This window comes from Schistocerca nitens, chromosome 6 (assembly GCF_023898315.1).
Source record: "Schistocerca nitens isolate TAMUIC-IGC-003100 chromosome 6, iqSchNite1.1, whole genome shotgun sequence".
NCBI classification, from domain to species: Eukaryota; Metazoa; Arthropoda; class Insecta; order Orthoptera; family Acrididae; genus Schistocerca; species Schistocerca nitens.
The window spans coordinates 366,344,907-366,368,851 of record NC_064619.1 but is presented as its reverse complement, the minus strand read 5'-3'; the positions used below and the strand labels follow the sequence as shown (position 1 = coordinate 366,368,851).

General features: G+C 40.2%; 1 protein-coding gene across 1 annotated transcript in view; it reads left to right on the top strand.

Moving 5' to 3' along the window:
- The window catches only part of LOC126263364 (dynein axonemal heavy chain 10), a 1,742,213-nt gene that overhangs the window by 1,446,803 nt on the left and 271,465 nt on the right, over positions 1-23,945 (top strand). The window contains exons 59-61 of the mRNA XM_049960456.1: positions 13,374-13,536; positions 20,294-20,471; positions 23,467-23,688. Of these exons, the coding sequence (XP_049816413.1) occupies positions 13,374-13,536; positions 20,294-20,471; positions 23,467-23,688 (563 nt within the window). The remainder of the gene's footprint in view (positions 1-13,373; positions 13,537-20,293; positions 20,472-23,466; positions 23,689-23,945) is intronic.

Sequence of the window (23,945 nt, the reverse complement as noted above, 5' to 3'; positions counted from 1 at the left end):
ACTCTGAAACTACTGTGGACTGCATGGTAGAGGATATTTAACTTTTTTTTCTGAAATTGGTATCACATATTGGGTCTTCTTCCAATTCCATTTGTGTAGTATGGTGCACAGAGCACAGGAATAATGACTGCTTAAATTCCTCTGTGTGTACTGTAATTGGTGTAATCTTCTTATCATTATCCTATGGGAGCATTACGTAGGGGTTTGTAGTATATCCCCAGATTCCTCACTTAAAGCTGGTTCTTGAAGCTTTGTAAGTAGGCTTTCATGGGTTAGTTTGGGCCTATTTTCAAGCATCTGCCAGTTCAGTTTTTCAGCATCTCCATGAGGCTTGCCCATGGGTCAAACAAATGTGTGACCACATTTGCTGCCCTTATTGTGTACATATAACATCCCCTGTTAGTTCTCTTTGGTATGCTTCTAACAGTAGAGCAATAATCTATGATGTATGGCATAAATGTTTTGTAAACAATCTTGTTTGTCGACTAATTGCATTTTCCTAGTAAACTCCCAATGTACCAAAACTCGGCACCTCCTTTTTCTACAACTGAGCCTATGTTATTGTCTCATTTCATATCCCAACAATTTGTTACACCCAGTATTAATATAGTTATCAGTTACTTTAATTTTTTTTATTTAATCAATTTTTTTTAATTTTTTTAATTTAGTGAAGTGCACAATTTTACATTTAAAGCAAACTGCTTATCATTGCACCACACTGAAATACTGTAAAGCTCTAAATACTAGTACAGTTTATTTGAGACTGCATTGCAGATAACAGCATCACATGCAGAAGTAGGTGCTTGCTATTAATATTCTCTTCAAGGTCATTGATAAACAGTATCATGAGTGTCAGGATGTATGCAGGATTTGAAGAACATCTTCTCACATGTAGAAGAACAGTGATTATATTGAAATAATAAACACAAAGAGATTCAGACTGAATTCATGTTTTTGCCTTTAAAGCCATTACCAAAATGAGACAAGGGAAAAGATATTGTAACAAAAAATGTCTTTCATTGTACTGATAATATGAGAAATAAATTATTGACTAATTAAATAGTTTTATTCAAAATAACTTTGTAGTATTAGATTAGATCTACAAGCACAATTCTTGCACAACTGACAGTATTCACCAGGATCATATTTCTTCAGCAACTATTTGTGTGGCACAAGGTTGTTTTTTAACAAGAAATTAATTGTACTTCTCTTCCAATAAATATGTTGCCAGTGAAGAAGATATTTTTGAGCACTGGTACAGGTGTACATGTATATACAGTAATAAGGTACTTGATACAACAGCAAGGGCCCCAACACACATCCTTGAGGCACATCTGAAGTTACTTCTCCATCCAAGATCTTATGCTGTGCCCTCTGTACCAAGAAAACCTCAATCCAGTAGCAAATTTCATGATACCTGTAGAATCGTTATTTTAATAATAAGTGTAGATGTGCTACTGAGTCACATGCTGTCTGAAAATAAAGAAATGCTGCATCTACCTGACTGCCATGATCATGGCTTTCAGGATGTCATATGAGAAAAGTTCAAGTTGGGTTTTCCATGACCAGTGTTTTTGGAATTCTTGATGGTTAGCATGGAGGATGTCAGCTGGTCCTGCGATACTTCATTATCTTTGAGGTCAGAATATAATCTAATATTTTACAACAGATGGATGTCAAGGATAGTGAGCAGTAGATTTGTGAATTACTGTTTCTATCCTTTTTGTAGACTGGTGCCCGCATCTCGTGGTTGTGCGGTAGCGTTCTCGCTTCCCACGCCCGGGTTCCCGGGTTCGAATCCTGGCGGGGTCAGGGATTTTCTCTGCCTCGTGATGGCTGGGTGTTGTGTGCTGTCCTTAGGTTAGTTAGGTTTAAGTAGTTCTAAGTTCTAGGGGACTTATGACCACAGCAGTTGAGTCCCATAGTGCTCAGAGCCATTTGAACCATTTGTAGACTGGTTAGACCTGATCTTTCTCCCAACTACTGGCCATAGCTCTCTGTTTGACTGATCTACAGTTGTTGTTGTTGTTGTGGTCTTCAGTCCTGAGACTGGTTTGATGCAGCTCTCCATGCTACTCTATCCTGTGCAAGCTTCTTCATCTCCCAGTACCTACTGCAGCCTACATCCTTCTGAATCTGCTTAGTGTATTCATCTCTTGGTCTCCCTCTACAATTTTTACCCTCCACGCTGCCCTCCAATGCTAAATTTGTGATCCCTTGATGCCTCAAAACATGTCCTACCAACCGATCCCTTCTTCTAGTCAAGTTGTGCCACAAACTTCTCTTCTCCCCAATCCTATTCAATACCTCCTCATTAGTTACGTGATCTACCCACCTTATCTTCAGCATTCTTCTGTAGCACCACATTTCGAAAGCTTCTATTCTCTTCTTGTCCAAACTGGTTATCGTCCATGTTTCACTTCCATACATGGCTACACTCCATACAAATACTTTCAGAAACGACTTCCTGACACTTAAATCTATACTCGATGTTAACAAATTTCTCTTCTTCAGAAACGAATTCCTTGCCATTGCCAATCTACATTTTATATCCTCTCTACTTCGACCATCATCAGTTATTTTACTCCCTAAATAGCAAAACTCCTTTACTACTTTAAGTGTCTCATTTCCTAATCTAATCCCCTCAGCATCACCCGATTTAATTTGGCTACATTCCATTATCCTCGTTTTGCTTTTGTTGATGTTCATCTTATATCCTCCTTTCAAGACACTGTCCATTCCGTTCAACTGCTCTTCCAAGTCCTTTGCTGTCTCTGACAGAATTACAATGTCATCGGCGAATCTCAAAGTTTTTACTTCTTCTCCATGAATTTTAATACCTACTCCGAATTTTTCTTTTGTTTCCTTTACTGCTTGCTCAATATACAGATTGAATAACATCGGGGAGAAGTTACAACCCTGTCTCACTCCTTTCCCAACCACTGCTTCCCTTTCATGCCCCTTGACTCTTATAACTGCCATCTGGTTTCTGTACAAATTGTAAATAGCCTTTCGCTCCCTGTATTTTACCCCTGCCATCTTTAGAATTTGAAAGAGAGTATTCCAGTTAACGTTGTCAAAAGCTTTCTCTAAGTCTACAAATGCTAGAAACGTAGGTTTGCCTTTCCTTAATCTTTCGTCTAAGATAAGTCGTAAGGTTAGTATTGCCTCACGTGTTCCAACATTTCTACGGAATCCAAACTGATCTTCCCCGAGGTCCACTTCTACCAGTTTTTCCATTCGTCTGTAAAGAATTCGCGTTAGTATTTTGCAGCTGTGGCTTATTAAACTGATATTTTGGTAAATTTCACATCTGTCAACACCTGCTTTCTTTGGGATTAGAATTATTATATTCTTTTTGAAGTCTGTGGGTATTTTGCCTGTCTCATACATCTTGCTCACCAGATGGTAGAGTTTTGTCATGACTGGCTCTCCCAAGGCCATCAGTAGTTCTAATGGAATGTTGTCTACTCCCGGGGCCTTGTTTCGACTCAGGTCTTTCAGTGCTCTGTCAAACTCTTCACGCAGTATATCTCCCATTTCATCTCCATCTACATCCTCTTCCATTTCCATAATATTGTCCTCAAGTACATCGCCCTTGTATAAACCCTCTATATACTCCTTCCACCTTTCTGCCTTCCCTTCTTTGCTTAGAACTGGGTTTCCATCTGAGCTCTTGATATTCATACAAGTTGTTCTCTTCTCTCCAAAGGTCTCTTTAATTTTCCTGTAGGCAGTACCTGTCTTACCCCTAGTGAGACAAGCCTCTACATCCTTACATTTGTCCTCTAGCCATCCCTGCTTAGCTATTTTGCACTTCCTGTCGATCTCATTTTTGAGACGTTTGTATTCCTTTTTGCCTGCTTCATTTACTGCATTTTTATATTTTCTCCTTTCATCAATTAAATTCAATATTTCTTCTGTTACCCAAGGATTTCTATTAGCCCTCGTCTTTTTACCTACTTGATCCTCTGCTGCCTTCACTACTTCATCCCTCAGAGCTACCCATTATTCATCTACTGTATTTCTTTCCCCCATTCCTGTCAATTGTTCCCTTATGCTCTTCCTGAAACTCTCTACAACCTCTGGTTCTTTCAGTTTATCCAGGTCCCATCTCCTTAAATTCCCACCTTTTTGCAGTTTCTTCAGTTTCAATCTGCAGTTCATAAGCAATAGATTGTGGTCAGAGTCCACATCTGCCCCTGGAAATGTCTTACAATTTAAAACCTGGTTCCTAAATCTCTGTCTTACCATTATATAATCTATCTGATACCTTTTAGTATCTCCAGGATTCTTCCAGGTATATAACCTTCTTTTATGATTCTTGAACCAAGTGTTAGCTATGATTAAGTTGTGCTCTGTGCAAAATTCTACAAGGCGGTTTCCTCTTTCATTTCTTCCCCCCAATCCATATTCACCTACTATGTTTCCTTCTCTCCCTTTTCCTACTGACGAATTCCAATCACCCATGACTATTAAATTTTCGTTTCCCTTCACTACCTGAATAATTTCTTTTATCTCGTCATATATTTCATCAATTTCTTCATCATCTGCAGAGCTAGTTGGCATATAAACTTGTACTACTGTGGTAGGCTTGGGCTTTGTGTCTATCTTGGCCACAATAATGCGTTCACTATGCTGTTTGTAGTAGCTAAACCGCACTCCTATTTTTTTATTCATTATAAAACGTACTCCTGCATTACCTCTATTTGATTTTGTATTTATAACCCTGTAATCACCTGACCAAAAGTCTTGTTCCTCCTGCCACCGAACTTCACTAATTCCCACTATATCTAACTTTAACCTATCCATTTCCCTTTTTAAATTTTCTAACCTACCTGCCCGATTAAGGGATCTGACATTCCACGCTCCGATCCATAGAACGCCAGTTTTCTTTCTCCTGATAACGACGGTCTCCTGAGTAGTCCCCGCCCGGAGATCCGAATGGGGGACTATTTTACCTCCGGAATATTTTACCCAAGAGGACGCCATCATCATTTAATCATACAGTAAAGCTGCATGTCCTCGGGAAAATTTACGGCTGTAGTTTCCCCTTGCTTTCAGCCGTTCGCAGTACCAGCACAGCAAGGCCGTTTTGGTTAATGTTACAAGGCCAGATCAGTCAATCATCAAGACTGTTGCCCCTGCAACTACTGAAAAGGCTGCTGCCCCTCTTCAGGGACCACATGTTTGTGTGGCCTCTCAACAGATACCCCTCCGTTGTGGTTGCACCTACGGTACGGCCATCTGTATCGCTGAGGCATGCAAGCCTCCCCACCAACGGCAAGGTCCATGGTTCATGGTATATTATGTTTAAAATAAAGGTTAACTGAGCCACCTATTCTTTATGGAATCTGATAAAAATTTCATAGGGCCCTGGAGATTATTTCAGTTTTACCAATATCAGCTGTTTGTCAGTGTCAGTGACACTAATATAGATTTTCTCAATGTTTGCAGTGGCATGAGTATTAAATTGGAATGATACTCCTGAGACTACCTTTGTAACCAAACATTTGAAGGTGTAGTTCAGTGTTTCTGCATTTGCTTTGATGCCCCATACCTACTTTTCTTGTGACATCAAAGAGTGTCTGGACACTAACTTTGGTCCCACCAACAGACTTTAATATACAATAATTTCTTTGGGTTTTATGATAGACTTTCAATAATATTCTGTCACAGTAGCAATTGAAGACTTACAAATTTTCTTCTTCGGAGCCAAATGCATTTCATTTAGCATTTCTCTATCTATGATCCTATGCTTCATTTTACAGCTATCGTGCAGTAGTCTTTGTTTCGCTAGAAGTACTTTTACAGTGAGTGTGCACCATGGGGGTCCCTCCCATCATGACCTGTTCTGCTAAGTGTGTATCTACCCAGTAATTATTATATGTACACCAATATCAATGCTCAAAAATACATCCTTGCCTGATGGCTTATTTACTGGAGCAGACATAAAATTAATTTGTTGTTACAATCTCAGTCATGCTTCACACAGATAGTTGATTAAGAAATATTATCCTGGTGGCTAGTTGTGAGTTGTGCAATAATTGTGGCAATGCTTCCTAACTGCATGTGACAGTGCTGATAGCAGTACTCTAAGACTAAAAAGTTATTCTAAACAAAATTTCTTATTCAGTCAGTCATCTGTCCCTCTCAATGTCGGCACACTGAAAGGTACTAACTATTACCATATATTTTAACTCATCTTTTCCAAATGATGGCTTTAAAGTGACAAGTATGAATTCAGCTTGAATCTCTTTCAGTTTAAAAATTCAATATTGTCAGCATTCTTATTCATCTGGAAAGACTTTGCTGAAATCCTTGATATATATTCTACTACTCATAATATCCAGTCCTTCTTGTTTTAGTATTATAAGCATTCTTCTCCACCTGAACTGACCTTGTCCAAGTCCTTCATGTTTGCCAATTATCATAATGTACAGTCTTTTTGTTATTTTTAAGGGAGAATGATAATATGGTTAGTCCATTTTCTTCCAATTTATCATATATTGTTAACTTTTTTCTATGTCAGTATAACAAAATATTATTAACACTCTTCCCTCAGCTTTCCACAGAGGTAACCATTCTTCTTCTCACAAATGTGCAAACTAAGGAAGAGATTACTGGCTTATGTAAATGACTGTTCTCTTCAATTAAGAGGATTTTGTGCCGGTTGAAAATGTTGATCTACCGAAGCAGGGAGTGTAGCTTAGTGCATAAATTTGTATGTGTCAAAATACAAGTCCAAAGTTTGGGATTGAATTGTCAATCAGTTCTAGGATTTTCTCTATTCTTATCCTTTTCTTCACTACTGGTAGTTATTTGTTAACATGAAAAATGACCAAGTAGAACCATGATCTGAAGTCTGTATCAAACTCTATGTCTCTCTGTGACAAGTTGTGCATATAGTTCAAATGTCAGAGGAAGGTAAATGCATACCATTTCCAATACGGCCATGTCTTATAACATATTGTGGTGTTTTAAACATTCTAACCAAAAGAGAGAAAAGGTCAGTGAGTGATGTGAAGTCAGCCAGAGGGTTTGGATATGTGTATCCGTGTAAGATGGCAGAAAGTGGAAGTCTGTTTGAACAAGGGGAATGCAATTTTTTGGCATATACAAGAAGTAGAGGTGGCAGAGAGTTGCTACAGGCTCTCCCTCACATAATCTCATTACTGAAGTTCCACACTGATGGAAACCTTGTGTTGTGACTTGCCGATCTTTCAAAGTGCCACCGCGCAGTTGTGCGCGTCCCCTACATGCGGCGCTGTCTTCCAGCCATGCAGCAGCAGTGCCACTTAAGCGGCCAGCCAGCCAGCGGCTGCTAGACTCGGACTCAGTTATGATTTGACTGTTAAGGTGTACACACGTCTTACTTTGTTTAATTGATCTGTGACTTTCATGTATTGCATCGTCTTTGAAATATATTTGTTCAACTTGAAGTTATAACAATTGGCGACAATGTAGTGAATTTTTCTTTTTCATCGTTGACCCACAGGTTTCCATGGCTACTTTAGAGCAACTCCTGCAAGGTCTCGTAGAACAGCAAACGCTTCTCACAAATGTGATTCGTGATTTCGTCACGGCATCCAATGTAGGGCATCTCTCGTCTTTGTCTCTACCTCCTTTTCCTCCTTACGACGAGACGGCGGAAGACTGGTCTGATTACGAAAAACGTCTTCGACAGCACTTCTTGGCATTGCATGTCACGGATGACCAAACATGTAAGTCTCTGTTCCTTTCATGGATTTCACCTCAAATGTATCGGTTGTTGTCACAATTGGCTCCTTTGAAAGAGCCTGCGTCTTTGTCCTTTGCTGAAATGTGCTCACTTCTGTCCGTCTATTTTCAAAAGGATACGCATGTAGTAGCCTCTCGTGTTGTCTTTTATCATTTACAAAAACAACCAAATCAATCCTATTGTGCTTGGGTGGCTGAACTTCACGGCCTCAGTCGAAAGTGTCAATTTGTTACTGAAGTTCACAAAGAATCCTACGCCGATTCCATGGTACGGGATGCTATTCTTCGGTCGGCGCCCGACAAAGAAGTTAGGCAACATGCTCTTCAGTTGGCAAATCCGAATCTAGATGAAGTCCTATCCATTGCTCAGTCTTTTGAAATTCTCACGCTGCTGGAGCACAAATAGAGGCATGGGGTGACGTCGGGGAAGTACAACCTCTGTGCACTGTTGATGAAGTGTGCAGCGTTTCCCCACTGGCCGACGTGGCCACAGTAGGCTCCCAAGCCCAGCCTTGGCCTAACCATAAACAAACCTCTAAGAAACTGCAGCAAACCCCACGGCAACTTCCTTCATGTCCACGGTGTTTTTTGAAACATTCATGAGAGGACTGTCCATTACGTTGGGCCGTATGTGTCATCCGTTTGCAAATCCGACCGCATACCTGATGTTCATGGACATGACACTGATTCTGCTTCTGTGTTGTCTGTCAATTGTACTTCTTCCCTTTCAGGGAAGTTATTCCTCACTGTCCAAATACTTGGTCGGGATGTTCGCATGCAGGAGGATACTGGTTCTGCTGCCACAATCATCAGTTCTCAGACTTATCTCCATTTGGGTTCTCCAATCCTGTCACCTGTCACTAGGCAATTATGGAGTTACAATAAACAGAAGATTTTTCTCTTGGGACAATTTGATGGTGAGATATCTTACAAATCTGTTGTTCGCACTGTTCCCGTATTTGTGGTCGACCACAGTAAGCAGAGAATCTTTTTGGTTTCGATGCCTTTCGCGTTTTTGGGTTCTCCATAGATGACTCTGTCAATATCGTCTCTGATGCTATTCCTTATGCTCAATTGGATTCCTTGTCGACGACATTTTCGTCCCTTTTTTCTCCTGGGTTACGCCGTGCAAATGACTTTGAAGCTCATATCACACTCAAACCCACTGCTCGGGCTCAGCACATTCCTGTGGCCCTTCATGATTGGGTCAAATGGGAGCTGGATCGTCTCAGTGCTTCAGGGCTCTTGCTTCCTGTCACTTCCAGTGAGTGGTCCTCTCCTGTCGCTGTCGTTGTCATTGCTAATCCAAATGGTGATATTCGACTCTGTGGCCATTTCAAAGCCACTGTAAATGCTCAATGCCTTATCAACACTTACCCTATGCCTCGACCTGAAGAATTGTTCACTAAACTTGCTGGAGGCCATTATTTTTCTAAACTTGACCTGTCAGAAGCTTATCATCAACTTCCTCTCGACACTGCTTCCCGGCAGTTCCTGCAGTTAACACACCTTTCGGCCTCTATCAATACCAACAATTGCCATTCGGGGTTACCAGCGCCCCTGCTCTCTTTCAGCGATTCTTGGAACAATTATTGCTCACTGTCCCTGGGTGTATAAATTACATGGATGACATTGTTGTCACTGGCTCCACCACTGACGAACATCTTCAAAATCTCTGTACACTTTTTCATGTCTTACAGACTGCGGTCTTAAGTGTAATCTTCAGAAATCAAAATTTTTTCAGGCATCTATCACGTATTTGGGGTTTCAACTCTCTCGGGATGGTATTCGTCTGCTTCAGCAAACTGTCCCTGTGATCGATGCCCTTCCTTGCCCTACATCTGTTAAGGAACTGCAGGCCTCCTTGGGGAAAATAGCATACTATTACAGGTTTTTACCATCTGCTGCTTCGGTGGCTCAGCTGTTGCATCACCTGTTGCATAAAAATGTGCCTTTTCACTGGTCCGCGTCATGCGATGCAGCTTTCCAGAAATTGAAGACTATGCTGCAACAGGCCCCGTGCCTGGCTACTTAACGACCTGGCCAACATCTTGTTCTTGCCACGGGCGTCTCTCAATATGGGGTCGGTGCAGTCCTTGCGCACCGTTTTTCTGACTGTTCTGAACAACCCATTGCTTATGCCTCCAAAATGCTCACGGATGCCCAGCAAAAGTATTCTCAAATTGAAAAAGAAGCTTCAGCCATTATTTATGGTCTTCATAAGTCTGGTGTTTTTCTCTATGGATCCAAATTTCATGTTGTTACGGATCACACACCACTTGTTTCCTTGTTTGATCCATCAACGTCACTTCCCGACAAGGCTGCACACCGGCTCCAGCGTTGGGCTCTTTACTTGTCTCGTTTCAATTATGAGATTCATTTCTGGCCAACGGCTCAACATGTGAATGCTGATGCACTGTCTCACCTTCCCATGGGTCCTGATCTGGCATTCAATAGGGACAAACTTCTGTGTTTCCACCTAGATGTTGCCAAGCAGCAGGTTGTGGATGGGTTCCCCATCACCGGGGACCAGCTGGCAGCTGATACGGGTTCTGACCCTACCCTCTCCCGGGTTTTACGCTGTATTCAGAAGGGTTGGCCAGATCGTCCATTCACTAAGACTTATGATCCGTTGCGGAACTACTACGCTTTGCATTACCGCCTCACGGCTAGGGATGGTGTTATCCTCCTTTCCACCGAAAATGCTTCAACCCGTGTTGTGGTACCTGCATCTTCGCGTGCTTTGATCTTGCACCTCTTTCACCAAGAGCACTGGGATGTCTCTCGCACAAAATTTCTGGTGCGCCGTCATGTGTACTGGCCCAGCATTGACTCTGAAATCGCACACATGGTCGCTGCCTGCGGCCCTTGTGCGTCACAGGCCACCGCCCCGAAGTCATCTTTGTCACCGTGGCCTTCGCCTGAGAAGCCCTGGGATCGTATTCATGCTGACTTCGCGGGACCTTTTTTAGGTACTTATTGGCTTCTCGTTACTGATGCCTACTCTAACTTTCCTTTCATTGTCCGTTGCACGTTGCCTACTACGCGGCAACCACCAATGCCCTAGCTCGCATTTTCTCTTTGGAAGGCCTTCCCTCTACTCTTGTTACTGATAATGGTCTGCAATTTGCCTCTTCCAATTTTGCGGATTTTTGTGCCCGTCACGACGTCATGCATTGTACAGCCCCTCCGTTCCATCCACAGTCAAATGGTGAGGCTGAACGAGTGGTCCGCACATTTAAGGCTCAGATGAGGAAACTCCTGACTTCTTCTGCTGCTGATGATGCTTCTGGCTTCTTACCATTTCATCCCCATGGGCGACCATAGCCCGGCTGAGATCTTACATGGCCGACAGCCCCGCACGCTACTTCATCTTCTGCAGCCTTCCACCTCACGGCCGCGGGTGCCTTCACTTGGCCGGTTCACTGCCGGCGACCTTCTATGGGTACGGGGATATGGCAGGTGGCCAAAATGGAGTCCTGGCCGCATCTTACGACACCGTGGCCAATGCCTGTATGAAATCCAGATGGACATGGGCATTGCAGTGCGTCATTCGGACCAGCTTCGGCCTCGTGTGCCGGCAACGCCTGTTCCGGATGCCACTACACTACCGTCGGCTCTACCTGACGCTTGGGATCCTGGAATCTCTCATTACTCACCACGCAGTCATCTCACCATCATTTCGGTGCCAGCACAAGAACTGACGCCACCAGGAGATGTGCCCACACAGGAACCAGATGACCATCATCTGCCGGAGCAACTCTACTCACCTCCTTCTACGGATGTGGACACATCGCCCATGTCTCCTGTTATAACAACCGGACTTGCCAGAACGGGCAGATTGGTGACCGGGGCCCCAGCAGATTCGACCCCCACATCTCCTGTCATCTCGACCTGTTATCATCGGAGTCACTTCCGTCCGTACGGGAAGCCTCCTCCTTGAGACTTTACGGCCAGTCAAACAACACCTATGGACGTTAGCAATATACAGGCCACCTCCATCAAGACCTGTGTAAAAGCTTCAAAGGGGGGAAAATTGTTGTGACTCGCCGATCTTTCAAAGTGCTGCCGCGCAGTTATGCGCGTCCTCTATATGCGGCGCTGTCTGCCAGCCATGCAGCAGCAGTGCCACCTAAGCGGCCAGCCAGCCAGCAACCCCTGGACTCAGACTCAGTTATGATTTGACTGTTAAGGTGTACACACGTCTTACTTTGTTTACTTGATCTGTGACTTTCACGTATTGCATTGTCCTTGAAATATATTTGTTCAACTTGAAGTTATAACACCTTGTTTGCTCAAATGATGATACAGAATTATTTCTCTGAATGGAATAAAGAGCCTAGGATTTGCCAGTTCATATGCTCATATCGTGCTTAGGGATGTGAGAAAGAATGATAAACTGATGTTGGAGGTCATGAACTTGTGGAAAGATTGTAACAGTGGTGTGAGGTATGTGGACGGAATTGGAACTGCAGTCAGAATTGTTCAAGATAAGTGGAACTTCATGTTTTTATGATATATTGACCAATCCATTGGATATTGTGTGTGCAGCTGCAGACACTCTGTTTCTTCTAATGGTTTTGTTGAAGTCATGTTTTGAATTTCGATTTATTGCCTAAACATTTTGAGGTGCGGAAGTAAAATTGATACACATAGCTGATATTGTGTGAACCACACAATTAAATCTAGCCTTATAGATGAAATTAGACATCCAGATGAAAGTGGGTCTCTCTGACAATACATACACATTAATATATTCATAAAAGGAGAAACTTAGAGGAGTGTATTGTGACTTATTTGTGTAAAAATGTTTAGCCATTGGTTTGGAACTCAGTACTTAAGATTGAAGGAGGTTGCAGAGCCTGGCCAGCTTAAATTAATTGTAAAGAGTGGTGGTTACAGGTGTGTATTTGTGTTGCAATAGATTGAAACAGGGTAGAAATACTGGTGTTGGGTAAACTTGGAATTATGTGTGATAGTGAGGTGAAGTTTTGCTTTTTTCTGCAATTTTTAGTAAACCTGGTAGATAACTTCATACAAGGGAGTGTCAGGGTCAAATAGCTGCAAATATTTTTTGAGAAAATAAATATACTAAAGTGAAAGTGGGACACATGTAATATAAGTCAGATGTAAAGGCAACATGTTGCTATTTTTAGGATTGTGAAAGAGCTGGAGGAGGATAAATCCATAGATAAAGAGATACTTTCAGTTAGGCCTCTTGCAGGTAATTTCAAGGGACAAGCAGGATCCAAGAAACATGCTGTGGGACTTCAATTTTGAAAGGGCAAAAGCAAGTTTTCAAAAGGAATGAATATAGTAAGGATATGCATTCATGACGGTAGGAGAGGAAGTATTAATGACAGAGTTAACAGGAGCTATGGAAGAACAGTGAGAAGGTGGAGGAATGTTTATAATTATGTTACTAGGCATTTTGTATATGCCTTTTCATAAATCTGAATTGTCATAAATCTGCTTGTATACTATAATTTTGTGTTTCTATACATTATTCTGCCTTTAGAATGTGTAGTGTAAATCATATTGTGAGTGTGAACAAACATAATATTTATTGAGTTCTTAAATATGTTTCTTCCTGTTATTTGTACAATTAAGAAGTTAACTGATTTCCCCCCTAGAAATCTACCAAATTGGGTGAAATGGCATCTATCAGTAAGGCTGGATATGGCTTGTTGAAGTTTGTGCAGGCAGTTCTTGGTTACTGTGCTGTGTACCGAGAAGTAAAGCCAAAGAAGGAGAGAGTGGCACAGCTAGAGCAAGAGTTTGACAAGGTAAACATATGTAGAAATTACTGATTGTATAAAAACACCTCATTCATACAATGACAAGTTTTTCAAATAATGTGCTTTCAGTTTTATTGTGATTGTGAGAAAACTCATAATGAATCTGGCATCCAGTTTGAGTTCTGTCCGGTATCCTACAAATAATCAAAATAAGATAAGCAAGATATTTGTTTTTAAATATTTCAGTTAGATAATGTGATTGTGTGATTTTTCTGCATTTTGCTTATTTTAGATGGTCTGTATGGAACTTTTTACTCCATGTGAGCTCTCTCTTTTTCAGGGGATAATATGATTTATTTTTAATGACACGTTAGTAACTTCATCAGTAGGTCACTCTGTGACTACAATGAGAACAGAAAATCAGTAATTTACCTTCATTTTTTATTCATGATGTGAACTGATTTGAGTGCCTTAATATAGTCACATCATATCAGTTCTGCAAGTCAGTGGATAATAATGCTGCTTTACTGTGTTACATTTAGTATTACAATCATGACAGCTGATCAGCTTCATGTTATGTCTAACTTCCAGCAATGCTAACCAGAAGAAGATAGTAACTCTCTCTCTCTCTCTCTCTCTCTCTCTCTCTCTCTCTCTCTCTCCCCTTGGAGTTAAAATCAATCTAGCACTGATGACAAAAGAAAAGATCGGTGATGCAATAGATTTGTTAACAAGAGAGGATACTCTGTATTAACCCATATGGAGGACTGATTCACCTTTTTGTTCATAGGAAATATATAAAAAATGTTTTAAAATCTACTGTCTGTGCAGATGCCAATACATCTGGCTAGCACACAGATCAAACTATCAGGAGCTTACACATACATTTCAATATTCATTGAATACTCCAAACTTATAACAGTTTTAATAACATAGATCATGTAAGTTAATTATGTGTCCAATTCATCATTTGCAGCATATGTCATAATATCAAAGAGTAAGTTAGTTGATGTGGTGTTTAATTAGTTTATATTTAATTATGATTGAATTCTGAACATTTGCAGCTGAGTTGTGTACATTTAAATAAATTTATATTAATAATAGAAGTGTGTATACAGCTCATTTGTACTATATAAGCTACAAGTTCTTCTATAAAAATTCTTCTGTCAGATAAAGAAAGTCTAAGAAAATAATTAAGTTTGCTTTCAAATTTCTCTATGCTAAATGTTGAATACACTGCTATCTGTAAAAAGCAAAGCATTGACAAGCACAATGGTTTGCAACTCACCATGATAAGAGGACATGTAGAACAGCGAAACTATAATAAGTGAGTTGGATGGTAGAGAGGTGACATGCACATGGATACAACAAAACCCTCTTTTGTGTGACCAGACAGATCATTGTTACGCAACACTCACTGGTGAGCTGTCACACAAAGTGTAAATTTGTAATCAAGTGCCATTATGCCTTGTCAACATCACTGGGTGGAATATTGGCATGTGAGTACTTTCAAATGGGGCAAAATGATTTGTCTCCAAGAAATGGCTCTATCATTCTGTGACATTAAGGCTTGGGCACGGCATGCTGCTTCAACAGTGAGGCATATGTGGAGTCAGTGGAGAGAAGAGGGCCATACACAGCTCTGACAGGGTACTGGGCAACATAATATGACCACAGTGCGAGATGACAACCATCTTGTATGCTTGGCCATAATGGACAGAACAGCTTTGTCCACAGTGTTGGTGTGACATTGGAGCACTGTAACAAGTGTGCACATGTGTTTAGCAATGGTTCGATGCCGTCTTCTGCGAGCTGGACTGGTGACATGCATGTCATTGCATTGGCTTCCATTGACCAGACCCCACGAACAGCACAGACTGCATTTGGCAAGTGAACATCGATGCTGTCATGCTGAGTGGCAATGTTATGAGAGAAGGAAAGCTACCACTCACCATATAGTGGAGATGCTGAGCCGCGATAGACACAATAAAACGATTCACACAATCATAGCTTTCAGTCATTAAGGCCTTTGTCAGCAGTAGACACACATACACTCAAGCACACACACACTCACCCAAGCGCAACTTGCACACACATCTGCAGTCTCAGAGAGCTGAAACTACTATATGATCAGCAGCACCAGTGCATGATGGGAGTGGTGACAGGGTGGGGGTAAGGAGGAGGCTGGGGCGGGGAGGGCCTCCCGCAGGCCTTTCCATGGGCCGTATTTCAGGACAGTACCCAGCTGGAACTGTTCTTTGAAGAACAGCGGATACCACTGCTTCCCCTCCCTTGTCAAGTCCAATCTTGCTCTTTGATTGTGTGAAGCAAGTATAGGTGGCACAAAGATGAAGTCCAATTGCACTAGTGGTGGTGGTGTGAATGGAATAACAAGATTTCCGGTGCGAAGAAATAGCACACCAATCACGCTAAACAAACTATTTCTTCACATCTGCATTCTTCAAAAACAGCTGCTAAAAATTTTGAACAAAAATCTAAATGACAAGATTGGTCTTTGCAGTGGGTGGAAATGTGTAAGGGGAAATACTGATGTAATCAGCACTCAGCGCTATCAACAGAAACTGCAACATTTAGCTTCACCACACAATTTTGATGCTACAACTGCTAGGTCGCTGGTGTTGGTGGAAAATGAAAAAAACAGGGAAGTCGACATGGAATGCTCTGGAGAAATCTGATACGTGACAAATCCTAAAAAAAATCAATACTTAAATATACAGCTCTAAAACCGGCAGTATATTTACAATGTGCAGCCAATAATTTTATAGACCGGTACATTGTTATTTTTTATGTTGATGTATCAATAGAATTTGTCGATATATCGATAGTATTTATCAATATATCGGGTGCCAATAATTTTTTTAAATATTGATAAATTGGATACCTGATATTTTTAAAAATATCAACAGTCCATGCCACAACATATAGCAGTTCTGGTTGCAGCACATGGTGATACTGCTCAATACTGAATTTTCACAGTCACAGTGCATGTATCGGTTTGTAATGCTAATCATTTGTGTAGTGTCATGTCCCTCAGTGGAATAAATTTCATTGTGATCATATCTTTCAGTCTTGATGTTTCACTGTTTCCAAACAGTAGTGAATTTTATATCATAAGATCAATAGCACGATCATACACCCATTTTGAGTTCAAGTTAATTTTCATAAAGACTGGTAAAGGTAATTCTTCTTCTGACACTGTAATTATGGAGTGTTAGTACCATGGGTTTCAGTAGTGGGACTAAAGTAAAGGCTTTTTGTTTGATAGTCTGACCTATTTTGTGTCATTCACTTTCAAAGCATACTCCGAGGTGGTTTTATCTGGTCCTTTCATCTAATATGAGCTACAGTGGAACTGTGTTTTTGGTTCTCCTTTACAGTCTTTAGTGTCATATTCTTGATATTTTTTTTGCACATATCACTACATGTACTTCATGTTTTCACAAGACTGTTTTTAAAAATTTTTATTGCTCTACTGAATTCAATGCCTGGAATTATTGTTATTCAGATACCATTGAAAAAGTTCACATCTAAGCCACAAGTAGAAGCTTCCATGTGTTAGGCAGAATTAGAGAACTCCTGAACAAACTACTGGCAGTACAACAAGTCGGCATGAATTATATCTTGATTAATTTTCCTGAAACCTACACTACACAATTCACACCTATTGTCAACTGTTTGTCATCTTAATAGCGTAAAGAGCCTTTCCTCATTTTACAAATCTCCAATGGAACCAAAATATACCAAGAAATCTTTTTAACTACACAAGGTGCTAGTTTTAACTGAAGAGATTGAAATACCTCAAAACTACACATCGGATCAAGAAAAGTTATAATTCCAATTTGTTTGCCTCATAGGGGACATTCAGTGATACCACACTTGACGCCCTGCGTCTCCTCATTTGTGGGTGGCAGGGGAAACTTTGAAATCTTCAATGGGAACCCTCATTTTTTATTGCAGATTATGATTCTACAGCTAAATCTATATACATTTTGTCTGAAGCATTTTCTTCATTTAACCACAGATGGCACTGTAATCGGAGGAATAGAAATGTGTACACAGTCGCAATTTACAACATGCTTTCAATGGCCCTTGAACATCCAGTGGCAAGTGGGATCCCACTGCCATGATGTGAACATAGAACAGACCACTGTTTTATAACTTCTAATTGGAAATCCCATTAGAAATGTTGTATTGCTCTGACATATCAAACAGGGGACTACTTGACACACCACTGTGGCCATGTCTTGAGGCAAACAGTACTCTACTTTTGCAACTAGAGTAAGTGTTCAAATGTAGTACCACCAACTTCAATACACTTAGCAATCCAATTTTCAGATGACTGTTCACAGGATGGAAGCATATTTGTGGGAATGTCAGCACAGACATTTCTGATGCAGTCGACCATGTCCTCATGGCCTGTTGGCACTTGTTGATACACCTTATCTTTTAACCATATTCACAGAAATAAATCCGGTGCCATCAAAACTGGTGACCTAGTGGTTCAATTAAAAGGGCCACCTCTGCTGATCCTCTGACCAGTGTAAACATTGTTTAATATCTACCATGCTTCAATTGCACAATGCACTAGGCAACCACATACAGAAACCACATACACTGTCGAAGATGCAGGGAAACATCCTGCAGTAGTACCAGCAGTTCTTGTTCCAAAAATGTTTGATTTTTGCATCCATTCAGTTTACCACTGATAAAATACAGACCAATGAGTTTGTTCCCCATGATGCCACACCATTCATTAACTGACAAAGGAAATTGGTGGTCAGCTTTGTCTACACTCCAGTAATGTGTGTTATGCCAGTTAACTCTACCATGATTTGTGAATGTACACTCATTGGAAAACAGCACCTTGGCAAAGGATGTGGGGTTAATTTGTGTTAGTTGATGTGTGGATTCACAAAACACTATTCAGTTATGTAAATCAGCACCATAAAGTTCTTGATGCAGTGACTTGTAGTATGGATGATACTTATGGTGATACAGTATTTCGACAGTGCTATCTACGGACATACTAGAATTGCAGTGTAATTGCTAGGTGCTTATCCGTGAGTCATGACGCATTGCTGCTAGTGCAGCTGTTTCATTAGTTTCTCTTGTAATGCATTGCTCCTTTTCCTTTTGCTGGCCTGCACATTGCCATCAGACATAAAGGCATTCATAACCTTGTAAAAGAACAAGGAGAGAAAGCTTTTTCGGGCAAATGCTCAGCATACAAGGCAACAGCAGCCTCAACATTTCTCCTCCATTCCCCATATATCAGAATAATTTCGGTTGTTTTCTTCTGTGGTTGCAACATTCATCATCCACTTGCACACCTGTTCTCCAAATGATTGTTAGATGTGCAGGTAATAAACACTGCACAAGTACTGTAATGTTAAGGAATGCTGTCTATTCTGTGTCAGCATGATACATGAGTTTTGGTCGCAGTGTACTGCCTGTTATGACATGTCATAGTTGCCTACATGGCCATGGTGGCTTATTAAGTAGTACCCTGTTCGATACTTCAGAGGAATAGCAATGTCACGAATGGATTTCCATTTAGATGTTATGGAATACTTGCCTGTTCTACCCTCGCAGCATGGAGTTGGGGTCCCACATGCCGCTGGTTAATCAAGGTCCATTGAATAGCATGTCATAAACTATTCAAAGATGCCCCCCATCACCCTGCATGGGGGGGGGGGGGGATCGAGTGTGGAAGGTCTTCAGTTAAAATGAACACCCAGTATAATACTTTTAGTTTTCTTTAGTTAGTGTCCCCCTGAATAAATACATTTTGGAGCTTCACTTTTAAGCCATACTTCAGTGGTATGATCCAGAAAGTTTATTAATGAAAAATAAATCATCAATTTTCACTTTCTCATAATTTTGCAAGAACTGTGGAAGGAGTTGGGTACATAAATGGAAAGATGACAACAAAATAAATCAATGGATGTGAGATTCTTGAGGTGAGTGAAAAACTACACAAGAAGAGATTTAACAAAAATAATGGGGGGTAATAAATAAAAAATGGGGGTTCCCATTGAAGATTTCAAAATCCCCCCCCCCCTTCCACACACACACACACACACACACACACACACACACACACACACACACACACACGGGATTTTACAACTTTTATTCATGCCTGTCTGTGACTTGATGTGTCGTTTTTACAGTAGTACATTGTTGAATACATAGATATATAGAAACAATATGTGAGAAGGCATAACAGGCAGATCCCTTTTCCCTCTGTACATGAAGACAGTGACCAATACCCCTGATGGAGTTGTACATTCTTCCTACAATTTTTCAGAATATTTGGACTTTGAGATCTACATTCTGAATAACTTTAATGTTTGTATTAAACAGATCTTGACCTTGTCAATATATAGCCAGCTTACAGTGATCTGTGTAAAGTGGACACTGTGTTTGAAGTATTAGGTAAGAACAGCAGCTGAGTAATATAAGAGAAGAAGCAGTGTGATTTTGTTCCTCCAAAGTTACTGTTTTTGTCCTAATATACAAACATAAAGTGGACTGGAAGTAATTCCCATAAAGTACAGTTTTAGAGAGCAGTGGCTGCTTCTGCCTGTTAATGTATAGCTTGAAGTGTTAAATGTCTCTGAGAGCTCCCCTTCATAATGGGTATTTATGAAACATAATATGTGATCAAATTCTTGAATGACATGACAGGTTGTACATTATTTAATCTACATTATCACATTTTTTCCTCTAATATACTGGTCTGACCATCCACTGAAATTCCATTGTCTGCTTCATCTCTAAGGCTAAACGAGACCTGGACAGACTGACTAAGGAGATCCAGAAGTTTGAAGAAATGCTCAACAAACTGGGTCAAAAATATAGTGATGCAATGCAAGATCGCCAAATCCTACAAGAGGAAACAGATATTATGCAGAGAAGACTAATAGCTGCAGACAAACTGATTTCTGGTCTCGGTTCTGAGAACATCAGGTGACACCTTCAATGCTTAGTTGTATTACCAATAGTTCTAAACATACAGTGTTTGCTTCACTGCATACTTAATATGGTTAGAATTGTATTTCCAAGTAATATGTATCATGCATTTCACTTTAGAATTGGGTTTGAGTTATGTATGAGCTGGTATTCCTAGTAGTAAACAGTCAATTGTTTAAGGGAGTGTGATAACTTCTTTTTAATGGTCTCAATGTTATTTTCTTGTGCTTTGATGGCACAGTTATCTGGGAGTGCCTGGTCTTTGGTTGTTACTGTTGTTATTGTTTTGGTCTTCAGTCCAGAGACTGATTTGATGCAGCTCACCATGCTACTCTATCCTGTGCAAGCTTCTTCATCTCCCAGTACCTACTGCAACCTACAGACTTCTGAATCTGCTTAGTGTATTCATCTCTTGGTCTCTCTCTATGATTTTTAATCTCCACGCTGTCCTCCAATTCTAAATTGGTGATCCCTTGATGCCTCAGAATGTGTTCTACCAATCGGTCCCTTGTTCTAGTCAAGTAGTGCCACAAATTTCTCTTCTCCTCAATTCTATTCAATACCTCCTCATTAGTTATGTCATCTACCCATCTAATTTTCAGCATTCTTCTGTAGCACCACATTTCACAAGCTTCTTTTCTCTTCTTGTCTAAACTATTTATCGTCCATGTTTCACTTCCATACATGGCTACACCCCATACAAATACTTTCAGAAACGACTTCCTGACACTTAAATCTATACTTGATATTAACAAATTTCTATTCTTCGGAAACGCTTTCCTTGCCATTGCCAGTCTACATTTTATATCCTCTCTACTTCGACCATCATTAGTTATTTTGCTCCCCAAATAGCAAAACTCAATTACTACTTTAAGCGTCTCTTTTCCTAATCTAATTCCCTCAGCTTCACCCAATTTAATTTGACTACATTCCATTATCCATGTTTTGCTTTTGTTGATGTTCATCTTATACCCTCCTTTCAAGACACTGTCCATTCCATTCAACTGTTCTTCCAGGTCCTTTGCTGTCTCTGACAGAACTACAATGTCATTGGTGAACCTCAAAATTTTTATTTCTTCTCCATGGATTTTAATTCCTACTCTGAATTTTTCTTTTGTTTCCTTTACAGCTTGTTCAATATACATATTGAATAACATTGGGGATAAGCTGCAACCCTGCCTCACTCCCTTCCCAACCACTGCTTCCCTTTCATGCCCCTTGACTCTTATAACTGCCATCTGGTTTCTATACAAATTGTAAATAGCCTTTCACTCCCTGTATTTGACCCCTGACATCTCTATAATTTGAAAGAGAGTATTCCAGTCAACATTTGCAAAAGCTTTCTTTAAGTCTACAAATGCTAGAAATGTATGTTTGCTTTTCCTTAATCTATCTTCTAAGATAAGTTGTAGGGTCAGTATTGCCCCACATGTTCCAACATTTCTACAGAATCCAAACTGATCTCCTCCAAGGTCTGGTCTTTGGTATAGATATTGAAAAGCAATGCAGCCAGTACATTACCCTGTGATAAACCATTCTTCTGTGTTCTCCACTAATTTGTTTGTTGTAGGAAATCATCAAAGAATCATCTGTTTTGGAAGAGATTTCCAGTCATTTGTGACATGCCAAACTCTCTATGTAGTACGTATGATTTCTGTAATAGCAGTTGGTGCTTGACTGTGTCATAAGCCACTGATAAATCTATGGACATAGCTCTAATGATTCTTCATCCCTCGAATCTATCCTAAATTTGTTGTTTTAGTTTCAGAATCTATGATGGGGAGCATTTGTCTGAATTCAGGATAGTATAATGAATAAAAATTGACCTGACAGTTCATCTCAGAGAGGAGATTTAGAGCAGCTGATAGCCACAGGAACAGAAAGCTGTATATTCTAGTTCAACTTTTGAACTTAACGTTCTGCTTCAGAGTTAGGTACATTCACATATGTGTGTGCACTACTATTTCTTAATTGGAAAATCAAGGATGGAATAAAGACAATTTTATGAAAAGTATAGGTTGCTGCTCGCCATATACACCCAGCATCTCCCCTATATGATGAGTAGTGGTCTATCATTTTCATAATATTGTAATTATTATTATGTCATACTGTGCATAGTGGGAGGTCAGTGTCTTTGTATGGACAATTTCGATTGCCAGTATTCCGTCTCTTCAGCTTCTTTCTTTAGTCTGCTGTATCACCTTGCATCTTTCATGTCATTTGGATTTTGTATTCTTCTTCTTCCTCATCCTGTAGTTCCTCTGACCTCCCCTTCAATGACATTGTGTACGAGCCCCTCATGTCTAGGTATGAGTCCGGTCCAGTTGGCCTTCTTCTGAATAATTATATTCAGATTAGTTTTGTTCACTCATACTTTTCTCAGTGCATCATCATTTGTTGCCTGATCTGTCCACTTGTTCTGCTCTATTCCTCTCCAGCACCACACTTAAGAACTTTCTAAGTATTTTTTCTCCATTTTCCTCATAGCCCACATATCTGCTCCATTCAGTCAAGTGCTCCAGATGTTGCACTTCACCAGTTTCTTCCTTATTTCCAAGCTTGACATGCTGGTCGGCAGAGTGCTCTTCGTGTTGATTAAAAGTGTATTATTAAGTCACTTCAGTTAGTTAGAATGAAAACAAATGTATTCAAAAATATCCAAATGTGACATAATGCTTTACAAAAAGGAGGAGAATGAAACTTCCTGGCAGATTAAAACTGATTAAAACTCCATATAAAATATCCAATATTTCTGACTCTGTCACCTTGCTATAGAATATAGTATTATTATTATACATAGAAAACATATTTTCCAGTTAATACATGTACTGATGTTAGAATCATTATATCAGTTTTCTGTTTGCTTTTATAGTTTCTTCTTGTATGCAGTTGAACTATGTGTTTTGCTAACAGATTAAATACATTACATCTGTGAAATCAGTATTAGGAAATCAAAGAGATAGAAACTGTCTGAGTATTGATTCCAATGCAGGTGGAAACGGGATTTGGCAAATCTCCACATAGAAAGAGAACGACTTGTTGGCAACTGCCTGCTGAGCTCCTCTTTCTTGTGCTATACTGCTCCATTTAGCTGGGAATTCCGACGGCGCATGGTGTATGATGATTGGTTAGCCGATCTGAGGCAGCGGGAGATACCACTTGCAGATGTGTTTAAAGTGGAGGCACACCTTTCAGATGATGTCGAAATTAGCAAGTGAGTGTCTCAAATTTTGAAATTTCAGTTGCCTTTTCTTGAGGATGTTAGATAATAGTGTCAGTTACTGTATATTCTGTGCAGATGTCAAATTTTTAAATTTAACATTTCAGGGAAAAACATGCTCAGCGATGAAACTTTTGCTGTTATTTTCTTAAATGTGTCTGTAACTTATAAAATCTGAGAGAAATAATTGGTGTTCTGCAGAGCAGCATATACACTGATCTGCCAGAGCATTATGATCACTGACCTGCTAT